General features: G+C 43.3%; 1 protein-coding gene and 1 long non-coding RNA gene across 3 annotated transcripts; both read left to right on the top strand.

Moving 5' to 3' along the window:
- The first annotated feature begins 1848 nt into the window (after nucleotides 1–1848).
- LOC128309166 (uncharacterized) lies at nucleotides 1849–2941 on the top strand. Of its 2 annotated transcripts, none has more exons than XR_008288835.1 (3): nucleotides 1849–1985; nucleotides 2357–2644; nucleotides 2698–2941. It is a non-coding gene; the product is annotated as an uncharacterized LOC128309166 (long non-coding RNA). The 2 variants fall into 2 exon arrangements; XR_008288834.1 differs by having other exon boundaries at nucleotides 1888–2053.
- A 15284-nt stretch (nucleotides 2942–18225) lies between these two features.
- Nucleotides 18226–19349, top strand: LOC128309149 (uncharacterized). The gene is made up of 2 exons (XM_053045555.1): nucleotides 18226–18911; nucleotides 18974–19349. Exons 1-2 carry the CDS (start codon nucleotides 18226–18228, stop codon nucleotides 19347–19349), a joined length of 1062 nt encoding a protein of 353 aa, XP_052901515.1.
- Nucleotides 19350–26342: the final 6993 nt, after the last annotated feature.

Below are 26342 nucleotides of genomic sequence, written 5' to 3'. Positions count from 1 at the left end.
TTTGACATAGAACAAAGTATGGCGACACCACGAAAGTTGGATGCTACTGAACGATCTCCCTTTTTAAATATAGGGCAGATCCAGGAAGTTTTCCAGAGAGTTGGAAAACTGCCCTCTTTGAAAGATCGTGAGAAAAGACGAAACAAGATTGGGACAAAAATATCACTACACTGCTTTAAGACACAAGATGGTATGCCATCAGGTCCAGGTGAGAAAGATAGTTTTAATTTTTTTAGAGCTATGGCAACATCATTTTCGCTAAAATATATTGTATTACAATTAAACACGTTGCTTGGTGTGTAGTCCAAACCTTCAGAGAGAGACACTGTACTGCAGCATGGATCAACGAACACACTCGAAAAATGCTTCGCAAACAATTCACAACAACCGGATGGCGTATCAGCCACATCATCGCCAAGGGAAATTGAGGAAGGAATGCTATTGGATTTACGTCGGGCATTTGCAAAACGCCAGAACGATCGAGGTTCAGTTGTAAGCCTGGATTGAAGGCGCAAAAGGTATGACCTATAGCATGCCCTGTTATAGATACGGTATGCAGTGGAGGCGTACCTGTATACTCGAACTGCATGCGAGGAACGGACCCGTCTTAAGGTACGGAGTGCACGCTTCTTATCAGCTTTTAGAGCTTTAAGAGTTCTGTTGGACCAAACCGGATTGCGAGGGGGAGGTAGGAGAGGACAGCACGAGGAAAAGGATGAAAGGATTACATTGTTCAGTTGAGATACAGCGATGTCAATTGAAGAAGCAGCTTCGATGAAGTTAAGGTCCGAGTTCTCTAGAATTTGTTGTAGTCCAATGTAGTCAAGTCTTCGAAAATTGTAACGTCTGCCTTCATTTCTAATCGGAGTCCGATGACTGCGGCCGTTTGAAGTCGGTTTGTTAGCTGGGACGTGCAGTGTCGCGTCGATTGCCGGGTGAAAATTGTCCAAATTGAGCAACGGAGTCGAGGATTCAGTAACAGAGCATAATGTTTTCGCCATAGGATTGGCAAAAACTAAGTCGAGTTGTCGGTTCATAAAATTTTTCACACCCGAAATCTGCGACAATCCGTTAAGAGTCATGCCGTCAGTAAGCATCCCATCGTTAACGGATGTTATGCTGGGAGTAAAGCAGTTTGCATCTGTTAGGGACGCGACCCAGGAGAGAGAAGGAGTGTTGAAATCGCCAAACAGCAACAGCAAATCAGAAGGTTTCATCCTATCCAGGATCACGCTTACGCTCTCGTGCAAGGCATGCAGGATAGACTCACGGTTACTTCGATAAGGCGGCACATATATGACACCGATGAACATCGATACTTGGTTGACCTTCAAGCGTACCCAACTCAGTTCAAGAGATGGGAAGGTGTGTGTAACATTTGAAGTGTTAAGCTTAGCGGAGCAAGCGATCAGTACTCCACCACCACGAGAACAATTACTATTATCAATATTTCGATCGCAGCGGTAGATAATATACGAGTTGTCTGTGAAGAACGAGGATGGAATAGAGTCATCAAGCCAGGTTTCCGTTAGTACGATCACATCATAGTCGGACTCGACAATAGCCATACGGAGATCGACGAGTTTAGTGCGCAATCCTCTTACGTTTTGGTATAACACGTGTAAAGGAGTGGATACAGGTGCTTGGCTTAATGTGGGTGTGTTGATGATGACGTCTGTGGTTCGGTGTGTGATGTGGGATCGGTGTGTACTTTCACATGTGCTTTGGTGAGTGCTGGATTGTCGGCATGAGGTTGTGTTGAGTGCTGTGGGTTCACCAGTCTGGTGTCTGGACCGGTCTGGAGCAGTGGACCCAAATCCACGGGTGTATCGCAAGGATGAGTATTAGTTGCAGGATACCAAAAATTTGGCACATTTGTGCGTCGATCGGTGAATTCACGGTATACTAAACCGGAAGGCCAGGTTGAAGGATCCAATGCCTTGCTTTTGAGCGTAGACGACAAACCCACCTTGAAGGAGATAAAGGTGAGAGTGCTTATATCGCGATCCTTAGGCAGCACCTTTAATACTATGACGTCATCGGTGTCCAATTGGTGAGTGACCAGCGTTTTTATATCAACGTCAGAGACCGTTTTTTCGATGCGGGTCAAAAACAACCAAAATTTCGGTTCGCGTGGGAGAACCATGCGAACTGCACGAGACGGTGTTGAGATTGGTGCTGTGCCTATAAGCAATGGTGCGGCATTGTCGGGAAGAACTATTTTTGGTGGAGACATTTCGACAAGCCTGCGTTTGGGCGCATTGCGCTTCGGAGCATTCGTCGATGAGCGGATGGATTCACTGCTGCGCGTGCTTAGAGGTGTGTTAGTGTTACTAACTGATGGTTGTATATTCAGCAGGTGAGCATTTCTCGGCACAGAGAGCTTGGTAGTGTGCGTAACAACATCCCTGTTGACCGATGTCAACATATCAGTTTTTATGGCGGCAAGTGCATCATTCAATCGACGATCAAATTCGTTTAATAACACCGTTTTAAAGTTGGTCAAGATAGTAGCAAACTCTTCGAGCAACGTGACTTTGCAGCAACGGAGACTGGAACAACTTGCACAGGACCACGATGACTGTGAACCAGGTTTAACAATCTCGGACAGGACCTCGACCGAGACGCCTAGGCAAGCTTGATGGTAGGTGTTATTACACAGTCCAGCACACTTATACACATTATCGTCATTTACAGATTCCAGGCACGACGGACAAGAAGCGGCCATAGCGGCAAACGACAGTATCGCAACGCACAAACAGGAACGAAAAAACAAGCACGAACAGCGAATAAAGTCTCACAGCAGTTCACTTGGGGATAATCCGGAAATGATCACAAAGGCTCAATTCAAATAATGTGCGTGAGCAGAATATGATCAACAGCAAAATTACACACAAAAAGCCGTAAAAAAACAGAGCGTGATGTAAACACAGCCGATTAGCCAACGATCGATGATGATATTGGATTAAGTTGGTCGAGCAGCAGCAATAGGTACATCCTTCAGGGTCGCGCGAGTAGCTTGGCTCACGTGCGTTGCTAACGGTTTATAAACAAAGCCTAACGGGAAGGATTTTTGTCATTGAAAATTTTGAAAAACATAAAATTAAACATAAACATAAAATTTAAGGCATTTTGAAATAATTTTTGCATTGAAAAATAATGACAAAAAAATTTTGGTATAAGTTTTAGAACTTTTCAAACACCATAAAAAGATGTATTATTTTATTCTTTACATTTTTGTAGAACATCATTCTTATCTATCTCTGCTACTTTTCTATTTATTCTTAAAAATATGTAAAAATTGTGGAAAAATCACCACTGATATGTATAGAAAAACTACATTTCTTATTCTTAACCACTTTGTAGAACAATGTATGTATCTAACACTTAAACTTTACCTGCTATTGTTAAATACTCCCGTGTGTTACCGATCGCCACAAAGCAATGTCTTCGAATGTATCAAATTATACCTAGTTTTGATCATTGAATTTGTGCGCTTGTCCTTCAAATATCCTAGAAAAAGTGTTCCAATTGTTTAGTTAAAGTGTTGCCAATACTTTACAACCGATGGTTTATAAATAAATAATAATTTAAGTACGATTAAATGCAGAAATCCACACACGCCAGTCAGTTCGACGCTTTAAATGAGAGGTTGAATATGTGGGCTTCGAGCCGAATATGCTGAGCTGCAAGGCGCGTAAGCTGCAAGGACAAAATTTGCCTCTAGGTCGGCAGACTCGAGCACAGCACACAGGTACCTGTCGACACACGCGTTATCGGTCGGTCGCTTTGAATGTGTTCGCCTATGCGTACATAGGCGCGTAAGCTGCAAGGACAAACCGCGACTCTAAATCGGCAGACGCGAGCACAGTACGCAGGTACCTGTCGACACACGCGTTGTCGGTCGGTCGCTTTGAATGTGTTCGCCTATGCGTACATAGGCGCGTAAGCTGCAAGGACAAACCGCGACTCTAATTCGGCAGACGCGAGCACAGTACACAGGTACCTGTCGACACACGCGTTGTCGGTCTGTCGCTTTGAATGTGTCGCTGACGGGAAATATGTCCTTTCCATAACCCGCTGTTCACTGTGTCCTTAGGAAAGAGCGTAGCTTATCTCTCGGTAATAAGAGAGTGCGTAGCGGAGCTATAAGCCTACGCGAGAGGGTTAAAGGATTAATAGGTAAAACAGGAGATCAGGATTATCGCTCTCTCGCGCCGCTTCTTAATGAAGCGGCAAGCGAGAGGATGCAAATCTGCGTAATTAGAGAAAGGAAGAATGGATAAATGCGTGGCGCCAACTTCCTCGTAAAATGCTTAACGCTCTCGCTAGCTTCCTAATGGGAAGCGAGAGGGACGGAAGTTAAGCGTCACTCCTTATCTCGCTTGCTGCGCAGGCTAAGATTAAGGAGGAAGGAATTAGCGAGGAATTGGCGCAATAAAATGGAAACAAATGTAACGAAAATAAATGTTCTCGAAAATCTTAGAAAGGCGATGAGATAAATTAAAATTAAATTAAATAAATTATAAGATGATTGATAGGCTAGGATTGAAATTAAATATTAAAGGCAGGGTGGTTAGGAGTAGGGTGTTAGGCGAAGAGGCCAAAATATGTACTACGAGTCGCTAGCATATGTATCGCTAGCAGAACACAACAACAAAAGACGGCTACGGGGAGGTAGACCGGAAATAAACAAGCTTCTCACAACCGGAAACGAAAAGCCTTTTTATTTCGGTTGGCTGCGGCGTGGCTAGCATAGTTACTACCTACTCTCACCCTCGGTCGGAGTTTGATACTCCAGTCCGAGAGCTCGACACGGGTTTATCGCCCTGCTGTGCTGGGAACATTGGTGGCTCCAGAGAGGAAGGTAGTGCTATCTAGTTAACCAAAGCAAGAGAAGCTTCGAGAGGATACCGGAAGACCCCATTCCCGGTGGAAGGAAGACCCCAGCGCTGAGGAAAACCGGAGGACCCCATTCCCGGTTGAAGGAAGGAGGACGGCCACCCGCTTCGAGCCGACCGGAGGACCCCATTCCCGGTCGAAGGAAAGAAGGCCCAACGCTGAGGAGAACCGGAGGAACCCATTCCCGGTTGAAGGAAGGAAGGCCCAGCGCTGAGGAGAACCGGAGGACCCCATTCCGGTTGAAGGAAGGAGGACGGCCACCCGCTTCGAGCCGACCGGAGGACCCCATTCCCGGTCGAAGGAAGGAAGGCCCAACGCTGAGGAGAACCGGAGGAACCCATTCCCGGTTGAAGGAAGGAAGGCCCAGCGCCGAGGAGAACCGGAGGACCCCATTCCCGGTTGAAGGAAGGAGGACGGCCACCCGCTTCGAGCCGACCGGAGGACCCCATTCCCGGTCGAAGGAAGGAAGGCCCAACGCTGAGGAGAACTGGAGGAACCCATTCCCGGTTGAAGGAAGGAAGGCCCAGCGCTGAGGAGAACCGGAGGACCCCATTCCCGGTCGAAGGAAGGAAGAAGGGCACCCGCCCCAAGGGCGTACATCTGACGGAGACGTGAGAGGCCAGGCGGCCTGAGAAGAGCTATACCAGCAGAACACGAGAGAGCAGCAGAGTGAGTAAAAAAAAAAAAAAAAATTATATAAAAAAAATATTAATATTAAAAAAAAATGAAGTAAAGTGGTCCCGAAAGGACAGATAGTAATCTTAAAAAAAAAAAATGCAATCAGTTAAGTGGTCCAAAGTGGACAAAGTAAAATGAACGCGGTACGCAGAACGAAGATCGCAGTAAAGTGAAGTGAGTCCAGCACCAGCAGCAGTATTTGAACGAGTATTTGAAAAGTGCAGTGAAATAAGAGCAATAGTTCCGGCAGCAGCGGCAGAAGCAGAAACAGTGTTTGCCGACAAAGTTCCAAGTGCAGTGAAGTAAAGTGCAACAGTTCCGGCGGCGACAGCAACAACAGTGTTTGCCGAAGACGGCCTAAAGTACAATAAAGAAAGTAAAGTGCAATAGTTCGACAGTAGCAGCAGCAGCAACAGTGTTCGCCGAAAACGGCATAAAGTGCAATAGTCCGGCAGTAGTAGCAGCAGCAACAGTGTTCGCCGAAAACGGCCTAAAAGTACAATAATTTCGAAAGTAAAGTGCAATAGTTCCGGCAGTAGCAGCAGCAGCAGCAACAGTGTTCGCCGAAAACGGCCTAAAAGTGCAATAGTTCCAACAGTAGCAGCAGCAGCAACAGTGTTCGACGAAAACGGCATAAAGTGCAATAGTCCGGCAGTAGCAGCAGCAGCAACAGTGTTCGCCGAAAAACGGCCTAAAAGTACAATAATTTCGAAAGTAAAGTGCAATAATTCCAACAGTAGCAGCAGCAGCAACAGTGTTCGCCGAAAACGGCCTAAAAGTATGTAGGGAACTGCTCGAAAGCATAAACTATGTAACTGCTCGACGCAGCATGCAATCACCCGACGTATGGGTGTAAACCTATGGCGCGTAAGGGAAATGTCCGTACGCGCCAAGAAGCAGCAAGGATTAAAAAAGCTCTCTTACCATCAGAACGCCGAACGAGTAAGTTGACTCCCACGACCATCCGAAACGCCGAACGACTGTAACAAGTGCTAACCTCCAAACTGGTGACCCCGACGTTTTTAAAAAATACATTTCGCGAGTGAACTTACGCTACCGTGACAACGACAACGATGAGTACAGACGAAACTTCCTCCGCGGGACCGAATACGATCGTCAAGAAGGAGACCGAGGAGCGGCACGTCATCTCGAAAATCAGTTTTCCCGATTTCGACGTAAATGATGTGGACACTTGGTTCCTTTGCCTGGAAGCGGCATTTTACGTAAACGACGTAAAATCGGATAAGCAAAAATTTAACACCGTCATCGTGGCCCTCGGCAACCGAGCCAAATATATGCACACCGCCATCGCTAAGTGCAATCGAAGCGAAACCACCGATCGTTACCAAACGATGAAGACCGCCGTGTTGGAGTATTTTCAACCTTCGGAAAATCAGCGGCTTACCAACCTTCTATCTGGCGTGTCATTAGGCGACCAGAAGCCCAGCATGCTACTCTCCGAGATGCGAAGGTTAGGCGGCGTGGGATGTTCCGACAGTGTCCTTTTGAACATTTGGCTTCGCGCGCTACCAAACACTGTGCGTGCAATCATCGCGGCCATGCCCACAGCCACTTTAGATGACCAGGCGAGTGTGGCCGATAAAATCATGGAAGCACCACGCACCGAAATTGCAGCAGTGCAACAAGACAGCTCTCGCGCGCAAAACACCACACGTGAATCATCGGGATACATTTCATCGCTCGAGGATCGTATCGAGAAACTCTCTCGCCGATTAGATGAAGTTCTCTCCGTGGATCGACGCTCAGCGCAGTATACGCCACGTTCCCGCTACGCATCAAGGTCGAAGGACAGGCGAAGTCAACGACCTCACAGCAGGACGCGCGATCATCCGAAGCCGTTATCATCACGACGATGGATATGCTGGTACCACTACCGACATGGAGCGAAAGCAGAGAAATGCGAGAAGGAGAAGGAAGACGACAACACCCCGTGCATTTTTTTCGAGGAAGGCATCCCGGTACACTCACGGAACAAACCGTAAGTAGTTCGAACCAAAAACGCGTATCATTTTCCTTGCAAATAGATGATAGAGACACAAAAAAACCGCTACGAACTAACAACACGTTTATTAAAAAGAAACAAGAAAGCACTAACACTACGAACCAAACCCCCGGTAACACTCCGATCAATACTTCCGTAAACAGTACGAACTACACTACACCGCCCGCGCATATTCGTAGAGTACACTTAATAGATAACAACTCGTGTAATCGCTACCTGATCGATTCCGGTGCAGAAATATCTGTAATTCCTCCTAACGCGCGTGAACGAACATACACATGTAAACGAACACTTTTCGCTGCGAACAACACTAGTATTGCCACTTATGGTACCAAGCGTCTTACAGTGGACCTTGGATTAGCGAGAAAATTCACGTGGGATTTTATAATCGCTGACGTAGATAGTCCGATTATCGGTGCAGATTTCCTAGGCCATTACGATTTGCTCGTCGACGTGAAAAGAAAAAGATTAGTGGACAACAAGACAAACAGTGCAATATGCAAACTAAGTGCAGCGGATAGACTTACCATTAGAGCTTTCTGGCCCGAAAATTCTTTCGCAGAAATAGTAACTGAATTCAACGATATTACGAAGCTCAATCCAGTGAAAAAGCCCCGCCACAAGGTTGAACATCAAATATTAACAACAGGCGCACCTGTGTTTAGCCGTCCACGCAGGTTGCCTTTAGACAAAATGAAGGAAGCAAAAGCGGAATTTCTTTTCCTTGTAAACCAAGGCATTTGCCGACCGTCGAAGAGCAACTGGGCAAGCCCATTGCACATGGTAAAAAAACCTAATGGCTCTTGGAGACCTTGTGGAGATTACCGAAACCTTAACGCCGTTACAATTCCCGATCGTTATCCTGTGCCGAACATACAGGACGTGAGTAACATTCTCAGTGGTGCCTGCATTTTTACATGCATAGATCTCCAGAGAGCGTATCACCAGATACCAGTGGCGACAGAAGATATACCGAAAACGGCCATAACAACGCCGTTCGGCCTTTACGAATTCATGTTCATGACGTTTGGCTTAAGAAATGCAGGGCAAACACTGCAACGGCATTTACACGCAATTTTTGGAGACCTAGATTTTGTGTTCCCATACATAGACGATATATGTATTGCTTCCATTAACCCTGAACAACACAAGGAACATCTCAGGACCGTATTTCAGCGTTTACGCGACAATGGCTTAGCGATAAATGTTGAAAAATGCCAAATAGGTCAACAATCCGTCAATTTTCTAGGACACACCATAACCGCAGAAGGTATAAGTCCTAAAAAAGAGAAAGTCCTAGCAATACTAGAGTTTCCAAAGCCAACGATGGCTAAACAGCTGAAAAGGTTTCTAGGCGCGATTAATTTTTACCGCCGATTTATACCACATGCCGCTCATAAACAAAGTATACTACAAAAAATGATAATAGGAAACAAACGAAACGACAGTACACAACTGGTTTGGAACGAAGAGACGAACACCGCGTTCGCTGAGTGTAAAGAAGATTTGGCAAATGTGGCAATCCTTGCGCATCCTGCACCAAACGCCAAGCTGGCATTAAATGTTGATGCATCAAACCATGCAATAGGTGGCGTTTTACAACAAATCGGAACGAATGGTCCGGAGCCCTTAGCATTCTTTTCTAAAAGTTTAACTCCCTGTTTACAAAAAGCGAGTACTTACGATAGAGAATTATACGCCATATATGAATCAGTACGATATTTCAAAGACCTTCTAGAGGCACGCGAATTTTGCGTATACACTGATCACAAACCACTGATCACCGCTTTTCAACAACGCCCAGAAAGAGCCAATCCTACGCAACAGCGCCGACTCTGTTTCATCAGCGAATTCACGACAGACATTCGTCACGTTCCTGGCGAACAGAATAAAATCGCTGATATGTTAAGCAGGGTTGATGCGTTTAACACTGATGCGATAGATTATGAACACATGGCGAAGCTGCAACGCACCGACACTGAAACACAACATTACCTAAAAAATACACCGGCTAATTCATCCTTAACAATAAGAGAACTAAATATACCCGGAACGAAAACAACACTGTTTTGCGACACATCTACACGAAATATTAGGCCATTTGTTCCCTTGCCGCTAAGGAAGCGTATAATAGAAAAATTGCACAACACATCACATCCGGGAGTACGAGCAACCACACACTTGGTTTGCGAAAGATTCGTTTGGCCTTCTATACGAAAAGACTGCAAACACTTCGCCAAACACTGTCTAGTATGCCAAAAAACAAAAATCACACGACACAACCATTCTCCGATACAACACATCACTGTACCAGACCATAGGTTTTACCACGTGCACATGGACTTAATAGGCCCACTTCCACCATCCGAAGGAAATCACTATTGTCTAACAATGATAGACAAATTCACTCGTTGGCCAGAGGCAATCCCTTTACCAAATATGACCGCAGAAACCGTTACAAGAGCTTTCGTTACACACTGGGTATCGAGATTCGGCGTGCCCTCAAAAGTAACAACAGATCAGGGCAGACAGTTCGAATCGGAACTATTTAAACGCATGTTCGAATTATTAGGGATAGACCATTTACGAACAACACCATACCATCCGCAAGCTAACGGGCAAATAGAAAGAGTGCACCGGCAATTAAAATCCGCAATAATGTGCCACAACCGCGCGAAATGGACAGAGGCACTACCAATCGTATTGTTAGGATTAAGATCAACCGTTAAAAAAGATATCGGTTCAACTGTAGCTGAGTTGACATATGGCACAACGCTGCGTTTACCAGGCGAATTTTTTGATGTTAGTAAACAACAACCAGACGCGACACCAGAATACGTCATTAATGTAAAACAAATGATGAGCAAGATAAGGGCAACACAAACTCAGCATCATAACAAAAACAAATCGTACGTACAAGCAGAATTAGGATCATGCACGCATGTTTGGCTGCGTATCGATGCCGTTCGTCCCACACTAACAGCGCCGTACGACGGCCCGTTCTCGATAGTAGCAAAAAAAGCGAAAACATTCATCATTAGTGTTAGAGGTCGAAACGTAGAGGTATCTATCGACCGTTTAAAAGCAGCACACATAGACGCAGCGGATCAACCTATTGCACAAGAAGATCCTCTCCCGATAAGCACTACGACAGTGCCTGACGAAAAAAAGTACACCACACGATATGGTCGCGTGACCACAATACCGGAACGATATTGTTACTAAAGGGGGGAGTGATGTAGGGAACTGCTCGAAAGCATAAACTATGTAACTGCTCGACGCAGCATGCAATCACCCGACGTATGGGTGTAAACCTATGGCGCGTAAGGGAAATGTCCGTACGCGCCAAGAAGCAGCAAGGATTAAAAAAGCTCTCTTACCATCAGAACGCCGAACGAGTAAGTTGACTCCCACGACCATCCGAAACGCCGAACGACTGTAACAAGTGCTAACCTCCAAAAGTACAATAATTCCGGAAGTAAAGTGCAATAGTTCCGGTAGTAGCAGCAGCAGCAACAGTGTTCGCCGAAAGCGGCCTAAAGTGCAACAATTCCGGCGGCGGCAGCAACAGCAGCAGCAGAAACAGTGTTTGCCAATAACGGCCTAAAATTGCAGTGAAGTGAAGTGCAATAGTTCCGGCAGCAGAAGTAGCAGAAACAGTGTTTGCCAATAACGGCCTAAAAGTGCAACAGTTCCGGCGGCGGCAGCAACAGCAGCGGTAGCAGCAACAGCATCAGCGGCGGCAGAAGCGGCAGCAGCAGCGGCGGTAGCGGCAACAGCAACAGTAGCAGCGTCGGCTGTGACAACGACGCAAACGAGAAGCAACCTCCCGAGAAATAAACCGTGAGTAAAATGGCAACTTCAAAGGATAAAATCACCAAAGTCGAACAGGAAGTAGGGAATGAGTTATCCGATTTGAGAGGAGAAATTGAGCGTTTAAAAAACGATTACAAAGATTTAATGGAAAGGCACGAGGAATCGAAAAGGGAAGCGCAGGAGAAACAAACTAAGCTGACTGCGCAGCTAACGGAACGAGAGGCAGAAACTAAAAAGCTTAGAAAAGAAAGATCATCGAAGCGTGATATGCAGGACGGAAATGCTGTAGTTCCAACCGCATCGACAAGCAACTCTGGCTCGGCTTCCGAAATGCTCGTGAAGGGGATGGTAGACGCTTTGAATGAGCGCTCTAAGAGGGACTCCTTAATGGAGCTTCCTGAATTTAATGGGGATTTTAAGAAATGGAATCATTTCAAATCCGTTTTTAGCAAAACGAGTGAAGAAGCAAATTTTTCGGATTTAGAAAATCTAAATCGTCTAAATAAGGCTCTAAAGGTAGAAGCTATGCAATGCGTAAGTGGATTAATGCTCGACGCGCATAATGTAGATCTTATTCTACAGCGACTGGAACAAGAATTTGGCTCGCCAGATTTAATTTATAACGCTCTGTTACATGAGTTACTGGCGGTGGAAAACCCGTCCATGCAGAAACCTAAATCGTTTATCACATTCATGCACGCACTAAACAACATCATAATCAACATGAATGCTATCGGTCAACCCGAATACTTGAACGACCAACGTCTCCTAAAGGACTTGGCCAATAAGATACCAGCAAATTTGAAAGAGAAATGGTATAAACACATCCTTGCTCAGAAACATAAGGAGGGCAGGACCAAGTTAAGAACAGTGGAAGATTTTGCCAATTGGCTGAAGCCGGAAGAAGAGTTAGCTATCATGTTGGCTGCCGATGATGCGAATAATGTGATAAGTTCACAAACGCGTCAACAAAATCAGCAACTGGCTAACCGTAATCTTAGACCTCAACCACGCCCACAATTTAATTCGAATCCATATTCGCAACCTAGAAGTGGTGCAATTTGTCTACTTTGTGGTCAAAACCACAGAACGCCAGAAAGCTATCAATTTAAAAGCATGCCGATTGAAGGAAGGTGGGAAACAGTTAGGCGTATGGGTAAATGCACTAACTGTTGCAACCAAACTAATCACGTTGCACAAAACTGCCTCCTGCCTCCTCAGTGTCGGCAATACGGATGCAGAGGAAGGCATCATAACTTATTACATAGAGCAAATCCTACCGGGCTAAGACAGGTTGAGAACGTCAACACGCATCATGGTTCCGATCTACCTGATTTGTTTTTTCAAATATTACCAGTAACGCTTCGGCATAACGAGCAGGAAGGTTCATACGTTCGCCTTCATGGATACTGGATCATCCGTGAGCCTGATACATCGGGATCTGAAGGAGGAGTTACAAGTGAAAGGATCCCCCCGACCATTTTCTCTAGCGTGGACTAACGGCTCAATTCAGGATGAGCCTGATAGTCAAACCGTTTCCATTTCGATAAAAAATCAGGCTGGCAAATTTATAAACCTTGATGGTCTTAGAACCGTTGAGTCCATGGTATTGCCAAAACAAACAGTCAACGCGATTGAAATGAAAAGAAGGTACCAATATTTGAGAGGCATTGACTTGCCGAATTATCGTGATGGTACTCCGAAGATAATAATCGGATTACCGCATGCGCACCTAATGTGTGCATTAAGAACAAGGGCTGGCCGCTCAGGCGGACCTATAGCTATTCAAACCCACTTGGGATGGGTGTTATTAGGGGCAAGGATGAAGAAAGAGCGCTGCAGATCATGAAGGAAACCTTTAGAAAAAGGGAAAAGGGTTACGAGATAGGGCTACTGCGGAAGACGGAAGATATAAATTTGCCCGAAAGCTATGGCCAAGCTTTGAGACGATTACAAAGTTTGGAAAGAAAGCTGGCACAAGATGATATATTTAAAAAAATGGTATCACGAGGACGATGAGCCTGTTACACCCAATCATTTCCTAATTGGATGTTCAGGAGAAGCGGAACCAACCCAGAATGAGGTATCGGAAGCCGAAGCATTAAAAACACATTGGAAGAAAGCCCAATGGGTTGCACAAAAATACTGGTCTAGTGAAAGGATCCCCCCGACCATTTTCTCTAGCGTGGACTAACGGCTCAATTCAGGATGAGCCTGATAGTCAAACCGTTTCCATTTCGATAAAAAATCAGGCTGGCAAATTTATAAACCTTGATGGTCTTAGAACCGTTGAGTCCATGGTATTGCCAAAACAAACAGTCAACGCGATTGAAATGAAAAGAAGGTACCAATATTTGAGAGGCATTGACTTGCCGAATTATCGTGATGGTACTCCGAAGATAATAATCGGATTACCGCATGCGCACCTAATGTGTGCATTAAGAACAAGGGCTGGCCGCTCAGGCGGACCTATAGCTATTCAAACCCACTTGGGATGGGTGTTATTAGGGGCAAAAGGTTCGCATACTAAGCGAGCTAAATTATTTTCTATAATAGAATCGAAGAAGAAGCAGGCAGAGGTAGAGGCTAAGCAAAAGAAGACAGATGAAGAGATAAAAGGGAAACAGGAAGAGGAGAAAGTAGCTGAAGAAAATGAAGAAGAAGAAGGTAAGAAAGTAGCTGGAGAGAAAGAAGAAGTTAAGAGAAATCAAGAAGAAGAAGAAGAAAAAGAAATTAAGAAAGGACGAGAAGAAGAAGAAGTTAATATAAAGCAAGAAGAAGAAAAGGAAGAGATAAAAGGGAAACAAGAGGAGGAGAAAGTAGCTGAAGAAAATGAAGAAGAAGAAGGTGAGAAAGTAGCTGGAGAAAAGGAAGAAGTTAAGAGAAATCAAGAAGAAGAAGAAGTTAAGAAAGGACGAGAAGAAGAAGAAGTTAATAAAAAGCAAGAAGAAGAAAGGGAAAAGAGAAAGGGGAAACAGAAAGAGGAGAAAGTAGCTGAAGAAAATGAAGAAGAAGAAGAAGGTAAGAAAGTAGCTGGAGAAAAAGAAGAAGTTAAGAGAAATCAAGAAGAAGAAGAAGAAGAAGAAGAAGAAGTTAAGAAAGGACGAGAAGAAGAAGAAGTTAAGAAAGGACGAGAAGAAGAAGAAGTTAAGAAAGGACGAGAAGAAGAAGAAGTTAATATAAAGCAAGAAGAAGAAAAGGAAGAGAGAAATGGGAAACAGAAAGATGAGAAAGTAGCTGGAGAAAGGGAAGAAGTTAACAGAAACCAAGAAGAAGAAGAAGAAGAAGTTAATAAAAAACAAGAAGGAGAAAAGGAAGAAGTTAAGAGAAATCAAGAAGAAGAAGAAGAAGTTGATAAAAAGCAAAAGGAAGAGGAAGAAGGAGTTAATAAAAAGCAAGGCGAAGAAGAAGTTAATAAAAGGCAAGAAGAAGAAGAAAAAGGAGAAACTAAAGAAGGTAAGAAAAGGCAAAAGGAAGAAGAAGCTAAGAAAATGCAAGAAGAGGAAGAAGCTGGAGAAAAGATAAGGGCTGAAGCAAAGGTCAAGAAGAAAAGGGCAGAAGAGGAAGCTAATAAGAAGCAGAGAGAAGAAAAAACCATGGCAAAAAATATGAAAGATTACTTATCAACGGAAGAATTTGGTGTCAAATTAGACTGCGCCTTAACAAAGTCCAAGGATGAAGAAAGAGCGCTGCAGATCATGAAGGAAACCTTTAGAAAAAGGGAAAAGGGTTACGAGATAGGGCTACTGCGGAAGACGGAAGATATAAATTTGCCCGAAAGCTATGGCCAAGCTTTGAGACGATTACAAAGTTTGGAAAGAAAGCTGGCACAAGATGATATATTTAAAAAAATGGTATCACGAGGACGATGAGCCTGTTACACCCAATCATTTCCTAATTGGATGTTCAGGAGAAGCGGAACCAACCCAGAATGAGGTATCGGAAGCCGAAGCATTAAAAACACATTGGAAGAAAGCCCAATGGGTTGCACAAAAATACTGGTCTAGGTGGATAAAGAATATCTGCCTCGATTAGTAAAACGCGAAAAATGGTTACAACCAGTTAAAAAACTACGAGTTGGTGATATTGTAGCATTCCCGGACGAGCAGACACGCGAAAGGTGGTTAAAGTGAGTAATTACGCAGGCGCAAGAAGGCAAGGACGATCAGGTGCGTTCCGTAACGATAAGAGTAGGAAGATTGTTTATTAAAAGACCTGCGGAAAAGGTCGCACAGCTGGAAGTTCGCGCACCAGGAAAGGAAGAGTAGGACATAATTCCGTCAGCTATTTTTTTTGTAACACCTCTACGAGGAATTACGGGAGAGAGGATGTCGCTGACGGGAAATATGTCCTTTCCATAACCCGCTGTTCACTGTGTCCTTAGGAAAGAGCGTAGCTTATCTCTCGGTAATAAGAGAGTGCGTAGCGGAGCTATAAGCCTACGCGAGAGGGTTAAAGGATTAATAGGTAAAACAGGAGATCAGGATTATCGCTCTCTCGCGCCGCTTCTTAATGAAGCGGCAAGCGAGAGGATGCAAATCTGCGTAATTAGAGAAAGGAAGAATGGATAAATGCGTGGCGCCAACTTCCTCGTAAAATGCTTAACGCTCTCGCTAGCTTCCTAATGGGAAGCGAGAGGGACGGAAGTTAAGCGTCACTCCTTATCTCGCTTGCTGCGCAGGCTAAGATTAAGGAGGAAGGAATTAGCGAGGAATTGGCGCAATAAAATGGAAACAAATGTAACGAAAATAAATGTTCTCGAAAATCTTAGAAAGGCGATGAGATAAATTAAAATTAAATTAAATAAATTATAAGATGATTGATAGGCTAGGATTGAAATTAAATATTAAAGGCAGGGTGGTTAGGAGTAGGGTGTTAGGCGAAGAGGCCAAAATATGTACTACGAGTCGCTAGCATATGTATCGCTAGCAGAACACAACAACAAAAGACGGCTACGGGGAGGTAGACCGGAAATAAACAAGCTTCTCACAACCGGAAACGAAAAGCCTTTTTATTTCGGTTGGCTGCGGCGTGGCTAGCATAGTTACTACCTACTCTCACCCTCGGTCGGAGTTTGATACTCCAGTCCGAGAGCTCGACACGGGTTTATCGCCCTGCTGTGCTGGGAACAAATGTGTTGGTGCGTTGCGATATCCGTATACGCGCGATGGAGGGCGTGGATCGCGTACCGTGATTTTGCGTGTGTATCACGTGTGTGTTCGATTTTTTATCTCGCGTCGCATGTAGGCCAGAACGAGAGATCCGAATAAAAAATGGGTAGGCGGAGTCCATTTGCTGGTTGGGAGTGTCACTCCGAAAGAAACAAATCCTGGTCACGGCACCAAATGTTCGCGATCGATCCCTACGTTGTGTTTTAACAAGTTTCTTTCGACTAGTGCAGTGAGTTTAAGCGAGTTTTCCGGGTAACCGTTCGGCGTACGTGTCGTGTTATTCGCGGTTTAATGTACAATGATGGAGAAATTACAACTCAGGAACGGCCCTAGCACTAACACAGTTACAAATAACGGTAACGCTGCCCCAGTGAAAATATTCACGGTATCAGTTGAGACGCGAGCGGATTGGTAAAAAACTGTCAACAATAATTAGCCACAGGGTGCGACAAGGAAAGTGTAAACACACCTAGCGCAAATAGATATTTCATTACATTCATAGACGATTACACTAGAATGGCATTCGTTTTCCTAATCCAAAACAAATCAGAAGCTGCGTTGAAAATACGAGAATTTATTGCGTTTTGTGAAACACAATTTGGTAAGAAACCGCAGATTATTCGTTCCAATGGAGGTGGCGAATATACAGGGCATGAGATACAAAAGTTCCTCAGCCAAAAAGGGATTATAAGCCAATTTACAGCACCTTATTCGCCGCAGCAAAATGGGGTCGCTGAAAGAAAAAATAGAACCTTAAAAGAAATGGCAATGTGCATGTTGGAGGATGCTCAGTTAGAAAAGCGTTTTTGGGGAGAAGCTGTACGAACGGCAGCATACATTCAAAACCGCATTCCAACTCGTGGGACAAATATATCTCCCTACGAAAAATGGTTCGGGAGAAAGCCTTCTTATGATCACTTTAGAATTTTTGGTTCTGAAGCATATGTCCACATACCAGAGGAAAAACGAAGAAAAATGGAATCAAAAGCAGTAAAACTAATTTTTATTGGGTATTCCCCCGAACATAAAGCATATCGTTTCGTAGACAGGGTAACAAATAGAATACCCAGTTAGCCAAAACCCGATATCCGACCCTTCTAAGACCGATATAGGACGGTCGTATAGCGGTCTTAAAGCATTACTTACAGCAGCAATTATAAGACTCCGTGAAATATATAAAACGGGCCATAATTATAGCATATGAACCATAAAATTGAAATATTTCATTTCTGTCGTGAAATTTTCAACGCAGTTTAATTTCTTGCTAAAGTTCAAATGAAACAATTCATCCGTTAAAATTTTTCGTTGAAATATATTCGTTCTTTATTATTTCTTCGTCGAGTTTGTGATGACAATTCACAAACTTAACGAAATTCGTGTTCTCTCTTTGGAGCATCACAGAGAAACGAATCAGGCGCTTAAATTAAAACAAACGAAAAATCAATTCGGCTTAAAAAAAGTTGTCAACCAAAGTTTATTGATTGGTTAAAGTCTGTAAAGTTAATCATAAGGAAGTGAAAGTGTGAGTATTAAATTTGCAATGCACAACTGTAAGTTGCTCTATTGCAAAGCTGCATTTCAATAAATCAACCGAAACGCATTACCATGTTTTTGTTTATTTACAGCATAACTACGATGCCATTCTCAATAGTTCAAAAACGTGGGCCAAAAGGATACAGTGAATTGTGCATCGTTCCTGATTCTTGGGTCCAAGGAACAAGCACTAATAAAGTGTATCTATTTTGGCCAAACGTAAAAGGAAACATAAATCACCTAGTGATGAATGACAAGAGTGTTCCGGCAGAGGGATGGACGAAACAACAGTGCTGGATCAAAAGACAAAGATTATCGTACGAGGATGCTGATTCAACAATAACGATTATGTCCGGCGAATCGTCTACAGATTCTGGAATAGCACCGATATTATCGAACATGAAAAAACCAGTATTATATGCTGATATGTTTTCGGAAAGAGTTGTAGAAAACTCTTTGAAACCAATTTACAGTGAGAATGAGGTAAATGACATATTATCTCAAACATCACCTATTCGAAGCCCGTTTAGCGATGAAAATGCGGTACGAAATATGGGGACGAACGAAGGATGTACTGATTGTGCAACAATGAAAACATTGTTGGAAGGACAAACCAGATTATTTATGGATATTCGAGCTGAGCAAAAGCGTGATCATGAACAGCTGTTAAAGGAGCTGAAGAAAATAACGAATCGGGTAGGGATTATTGAAGTGCAACTAAACACTCTACTTAACCATACTGAAGTAGGGTTTAATGATCAAACACGCTTCGATCGACAATTCGATTTGTCGATTTGTTGTGTTTTTGATTTGATTTGTGTTTGTGATTTGACATTCGATTTGTTACAAGCGTAAAAGAGCTAGAACAATTAGAAAAAGATATAGAAGAAGAAGATTATTTCATCCAAATATCTGGCTTATTAAAACAAGAACTTACAGATAAAGATGTTAATAATAGAATGTTAGCAGCTCTGGATGCACTTTTTGAAAGGATTTTTTTAACACAATGCACATGGACAGGAATTTCAAAAACTGGCAATAAAATTGCTATGCATACTTTTAGAAACGTGATCAAACTATTTCAGTGTATAGGAAGTACCAAGCTAGTAAAGGTAACAGACGAAATGGTAAAGCTGTTTTTTATGAAAAGACTGAAACATGCAATTGAGCGATCTATGGCAAAAGGATTTCGTAGATCAACATGCCGCAAAAGAAAGCTAATATAGGATATTTTTCCTATTCCTATTCTGAATATTTTTTTTTTCAATTTTCTTGTTAAATAACATTTTCAAATTTTTGATAACATTTATGATTTTGTCAATATTACTACCTGTTAAAAGACACGGCGGAATAGAACGATAACTTCGAATTGTGAAACACAGTGGAGGCGAACGATTACTTCGATATTCGATCTTCTTTATTTCCGAAGCGCAACTGATAAAATTCACATGAGTTCCGTTTATATATGTACAAATTGTAGAACACCAGCCACCGGTGTCAAACTTCAGAAGTGTCAAACCTCTAAACGTTCTAAACGTTGCTTATTCTTAACACTACCTTTGTTATATTATTATTATTATTTATTACCATTTGAAATAGGCATATTTTCGTTTATTGGATACAAAACAGGTGGTGAAAGAATTAATAAAAAATTACGTTATTGTATGTATCAAAGGTATGAATAAATAATCAGATTTTTCGTCTAACTCATATGCAACTAATTTACATTTAATATTTTCAGAGTGACAAATAGCTTCATGAGACAATAAATTAGACAGATTACCAATATATATATGAATAGTATGCGAAGGAAATGGAGATACAAAAAAATCAGTAGTGTTAGTAACTTCTTGTCCGTAAATACAAATCTTTTTTTGATGTTCCAAAGACTTAGTATATCTGTAAATTTGATTGTCTCTTGTCAAAAACCATTCATTTCCCGTATCTTTGCTAAGAATATAGTTAGCCATCTGTACTATGGTATCTCCATTTGGTTTGGTTTTAGTAACTATTGAAAATTCTTTTTGCTTGATAGTGGTGTTGGTGTTGTGCCTGAACGCTTCTATCTCCGATAGCCGATTCACTATTTATTGGATATGCTTATCTCCTTTGCGGAGCTGTTTCTTTAATTGTCCCAAAGCATTTTCGAACGGATATGTTGAAATGGATGGTAAAGGTCCAAATTTTTTAACTTCTGATGCCACATGAATCAAATGAACCTTTAACATGTCTCCAGCAATTTCCCAATTATTACAGTACTCTTTAGAAGACAGCAAAACTATGGCACAATATAAAAGTTTGAAATGCTCGTAGTGTTCATGAGGCAAATATTTTTGTAAAATGTAAATGGTTAAGTAATTAAAAAAGCTATGATATTGTGTGCTTTTCCAATATTTAAGTTCTTCTAAAGGACGAAGTTTTCTAGGTATCTCCTTTGGAAGTTTAATTTTTAAAATTTTAGTGGATATTTCTTTAATTTGGTTCGTTGACCATTTAGTTTGTAGTCCCAATGTTCCATCCATCCAACCAAAAAGTGATCTACGTGTTAATCCAAGATCTAATATATGAAGAATATCTCCAACTAAGACATCTTCAACAATATTAAAATTTTTTAAAGGTAAAAGAGGTGATACTTCCCTGTGATGTTTCCCATATGCGTTGCGACGAAATTCCTGGTCTGTTCTCAATGGCGCATTTGTATCCCTGAAAATAACGCATTTACCGTCGTAATCGTATTCCCCCTCACAGGTACATTTAGAACATCCTTCTTTAGAGTTGTAATAGGCCACACCTGGAATGAAAAGTATAGAATATTTTAAAATTTTAACTAGCTGCATTTATATCATGTGTATCAATTAAAGAAGTCTGGTTTGGATTACGACGTTTACTCATTACTCCAAATAGGATGAAAAGGTCAGGGACGTTGCTCGAAAGACATTTGCATTTTTTCAATGATACAGCAAAAAATGTACATCATAATTGTTAAAATCTAAAAATGCACATTCCTTTCGATTTTTTATAGAAAGAAATATGTTAATTAAGTCAAAATCAGCTAATAAGTATTACAAAACATTCACTAGTTGCACATACATCAAGGATAAAGGATAAAGGAACAAATCATTGGTTTTCCTTTTGGTTGAGAAAAGGTAAGGTATTGCCTACACTCGATGATTGTAAATTGCAAACGTTGTTGAGTTAATGCAAATGTTGAAATGAATGAAAAGTAATCAGTTGTAGCTAATTGTGTGATGTACAATTAATCAAGAAAGTTATTAATATGAAACCCTAAACATTGAAACCACATATGAATATTAACATCAAACTTTAAGGAATTACCTTTCAAAAATGCTCTTGCCGGAGAATCTGCTATTATTGCGCGTATTATTACTTGCACTCGGCGACTATTTAACTCAAGCCCTTCGTCCATTAATTTGTTCAGCTCTTTTACCAATAAGTCCATAAATTGTTGAGCATTAGTTGGTTTTGTGCGCCCATAATATAACGCTGTTGTAATAGGTGCGATCAGAGGCATTTCGTGAATATTTATCATGATGGGCCAAAATTGCATGTTGCTACTTTTGTGCAACGGAAGTCCATCAATACAAATATTCAGAGATATTGTTTCTGTCACAATAGAAAACCTAAAAATACGAAAACCAATAAATAGCTAAAAGAATGTAAAAAAACAAAACAAACAAATGAAATAAAAGATTATGTCATACTTCTTACCATAAATTGTCCATGAGGCTCTTCTTAATACCACGGGTCCAGAACGTACCGTTTCCGAGAGCACTTAGTTCCGGTCTCCGGTTCCGGCTATTGGTGCTTAAAAGCGTTCTAGCATCCTTTGGAAGCACAAAATTTGTTTTCATATTTAAAATCGAGAGCAACATGTTCATCGCCGAGTGCTTTTGATTGGTTGATAAAGCAAAATACTTCAAGCAATTTGTAATATCCATTGATTTAAAATCAATGACTCCTTCATCACTCTCACATTCATCATTGCTAGAACTATCGGAGACACTAGGAACAGCGTTATCTTCCTCCTCATCGATGAAGGATGCATCGCCAGCTAGCTTTTCTGCTGTGTCACAAGCTGGTTTCACTACACCTTAAACGAAGAACGAATTACTGTTGAATTTTACCCAAAAGTCTAAATAATAGACAATAAAACAAACCATCATCAGTTTGGTCAAATGGTAGCTCTGCGGCAGTATGACTTATATCTTTATTTCTGATTCCGTCCAGGAGTCGCTTTCGTCGGTACAAAACACCACTTATTTTTAGGTACTGCGCGTAGTTTTTTTTGTGTTTAAAAGTCACTTTCGTTTTACTTTTAAATAAAAACTGACACGGTCGAATTCTAAAACACTTAATACAACACACTTTATTTTAAGACTTAACACAAATATAACAATAAGGCGGGACGCTAAAGACGCTTGCGTTGGAAGAGAACAAGACGATGGCCGCGCGCACAGCCGACGATAGCCGAACAACGTACGTCGATCGCTGTCGCACGACGACAGGATCGAGCAAAGCCGTAACGCTTCACGACCGAGGTGTATACACAACACCTCCCCCTTTTAAGTCAGCCTGTACGGGCTGAACCTACGTGGCAATCTTCTAATCCTAGAAGAACATCGTGGTAGCCGCGTCTGCTGTGTGTTGCTCCTGCTATTAGCCGGGGGTCCTTGCTGCTCTTCCATATGTGCCGGTGCTGTTGGCGAAGATGCTAATGCTCGCTGCGCCTCTACCTGCGCAGGCGGTGCTGATGATGATGTGGCATGCGATGCGGGCGACGGCACGGGTAACGCTGGCTGATGAGATGAAGGATGCGGCAAATCCCATTCATCCAACAGGATAAATAGGGGTAGTTGATGCTCCGTTCGCTCGTTCCGTTCAGCCGGGCCAGCAACACGACGTCGGAGCTGATTCACGTGACGCCGATGCTTTTGCTGGTCCTGGGTAACCTCCTCGTAAATGACATTACCCACTCTGCGAACTATCCTTCCAGATGCCCAGCTCCAAGAGTTCGCCTTGTATACTTTAGCATACACCAAATCACCCGGCTGCCATTCTCGAATATCGCTCCTAGTGATGGTTTTTGATGACGCTGGCGGCCGCAACACATGATGAACTGTTCTGGTTGCTCTTCCGATCATCACCTCGGCTGGGGTGCGTTGCGTCAAAACATGATTTGGTGTGGAGCGATAGGTTTGAAGAAACAGATCCAATGCTTCTTCCAGCGACGTACTTCCCACCTGTATTTTCCTCAACGCCCGCTTGAACGTGTCCACGAACCGCTCGGCTTGGCCGTTCGATTGTGGATGAAAAGGCGGAGTTCGAATATGCTCGATGCCGTTCCGCTCGCAGAACTCGCTGAAGACTTCGCTGGTGAATTGGGGGCCATTGTCGCTGACCAATGTTATCGGTGGTCCAAACCTAGCAAATATGCCTCGCAAGATGGTAATTGTAGCGGATGAGGTAATACTCGCCGTTTTCACGATCTCAGGCCACTTAGAGAAGGCATCTACGACGACCAGGAAATACACTCCATCCACTGGACCGGCGTAGTCGATGTGAACACGATGCCAAGGACCGGATGGTTTTGGCCATAATGATGGGGCCACTGCTTGAGGGGATTTGGCTGCGGCCTGGCACGGCCCACAGGTAGCGACGCAATCGATGATGTCGTTGTCCAGTGATGGCCAGTAAACGAAACTGCGCGCAATCGCCTTCATCCGCTGGATGCCTGGGTGTCCACGATGTAGCTGGTTTAGGCACCTTTTTTGTAGAGCAGCGGGTACCACTACCCTCTCCCCGAAAAGAATGCAGCCATCCACGGTTGTCAGCGCATCTTTTCGGTGATGAAAGCGGACTAAATCCTCTGCGTAAGCCACGCCCCGAGGCCAACCCTCTTTGACGTACCGGTACACTTGTCGTAGTAGTGCATCGTTTCTCGTAGCTGTAGCAACTTCTCTAAAATGAATCGGAAATTATTTTAGTGATTCAATGGCCACACAACTTACGACTTCCTCCAGCTCGATGCCAGCGATGATGTATTCAGGCTCCGGCTTCTCGCATCTGCTAATAAGCCGAGATAGCAGATCCGCATTCCCAAATTTATCCGTCGGTATGTACTCCATCTCGAAATCGTACAGCTGCAGCGTTAGCGCAAACCGTTGCAGCCGATTTGCGGTATATACGGGAATGCCTTTTTTCGAGCCAAAAATCTGGAGCAATGGCCTGTGGTCGGTTTGGAGTCGAAAATGCCTGCCATACAGCATTTTGTGGAAACGCGTTACCGCAAATATGATCGCCAATCCTTCGCGGTCTATCTGGCTGTACCCTGCCTCTGCTTTTGTTAAAGCCCGCGACGCGTGTTGCACCACTTTTACTGATCCGTCTGCAAACTTGTGACTGATGGTTGCTCCGAGTCCTACGGAAGACGCGTCCGCCGCTACAATGATGTCGGCTCTAGGGTCATAGTGAGTTAAAATCAGATCCGATTTCAACACTTCCTTAAACCTGCTGAATGCTCTCTCCCACTGTTTGGTCCAAACAAACTGGCTTTCATTTTTCAACAGATCGTCCAGGGGGTACCTCAAATCCCGCATCCTGGGAATAAACTTGCCATAATAATTGATTGCGCCCAAAAATGAACGAACCTCATTAACATTTGTTGGCGCTGGCAGTTTTATGATTGCCTCGATTTTCTTTGGGTTCGGCCTTAAACCTGTTCGGTCAATGATGTGCCCGAGGTATTCTATTTGGTGCATATTGAAAGCGCATTTTTCGGCCTTGATCGTGAACCCAAAGTCTTGCACACGCTGGAGCACCTTTCTGACGTTCTCATCGTGCTCTCTTTCCGTCCTACCCCCGACAACAACATCGTCCATATAACCAGATGTGTCATGCAATCCGGCAAGCATCGCATCTATAATCTGCTGAAATGCGGCTGGTGCTATCTTTAATCCTGGAGGTAGACGGTTATAGAGGTATAGACCCCGATGCGTGTTTATCGCGAGAAGAGTCCTGCAGCTCTCCTCGATCTCGACTTGCAAAAATGCGTCCGACAAATCTATTTTGCTGAAGATCTTACAGTGAGCAAGCTTCGCAAAAATGTCATCCGGCAACGGCAAAGGATACTCGTGCGGCTGCAGCGCAGCATTCAGCCCAGTGGAATAATCGCCGCAAATTCGAATACTGCCGTTGCTCTTATGTACGACCACGATTGGAGCTGCCCATTCGGAGTAATCAATGGGAGTGATCACGTTCATTTCTACCAATCGGTCAAGCTCTTTTTCAACAGTGGCTTGCATGGCATAAGCCACGGGCCGCTTTGGACGGAAAACTGGACTGCAATTTTCCCTTAGCTGCAGCTTGATCTGCGCCTTTGTACAAAGCTCTGTACCTCGAAACACTTCGGGAAAGCTTGCATGCAACACTTTTGGAACGTGCGTATCCATTGTAATGTTCGCACAAAACATGTCCATTGGGACGGAGCCAAGGGCAAAAGAATCCACCAAATCTGCTCCCAGCAAGCGCAGATCGACCTGAGCCACACGGATGATCGCCGGTTTGGTGGCGTTGCATATTGTCACCCTTGCTTCAAACTCGCCTAGCAGCTTTAATTTTTCATTAGAGGCAGTTTTTGCACAAACGGTAAGCTTTACTAATGATGGCTTCCCTAGTTTTTCCCATGCGGTCTGACCTATGACCGATATGTCCGAGCCCGTATCCAACTGCAATCGGATACTCGTTCCATTGATGGAAACCTGCACAAATTTACGGCTGGCTCGTACACTACACACCCTAACCGTTCTAACAGACCGTGGTCGTCGGTGGCTTCTGCGACCGGTGTGATGCTTCCGCTTGCGACTACGCTCCTCCCGATGACCTGATTCACCGCACTCTTTGTTGTGATTTGTACATTGTTTAAACCAACTCGAAAGACAACTAGCAGACAACTAACTCGTTTATTCGATGCAACCAAATATATACAAAATTTGCTTATACCTAAACTCGCGTTTACACGTTGGAACTGATTGCAGTATATCGCACCAGGATCGGATACTTGAATTGATCCTTTGACACCCTCGCACAATTCATGTATACTACCTAAACATTTTTAATTTCTTTCTGCAATCCTAACTTTTCACAAAATTCTTTGAATGTTTTTAATGGTAGACCCTTTGTCATAATGTCGGCTTGTTGCA

The sequence above is a fragment of the Anopheles moucheti genome, unplaced genomic scaffold (genome assembly GCF_943734755.1).
Source record: "Anopheles moucheti unplaced genomic scaffold, idAnoMoucSN_F20_07 scaffold_38_ctg1, whole genome shotgun sequence".
In the NCBI taxonomy this organism is placed as follows: domain Eukaryota; kingdom Metazoa; phylum Arthropoda; class Insecta; order Diptera; family Culicidae; genus Anopheles; species Anopheles moucheti.
Note: the sequence above shows the minus strand (reverse complement) of the source record. Positions and strands in the feature narration are given on the sequence as shown.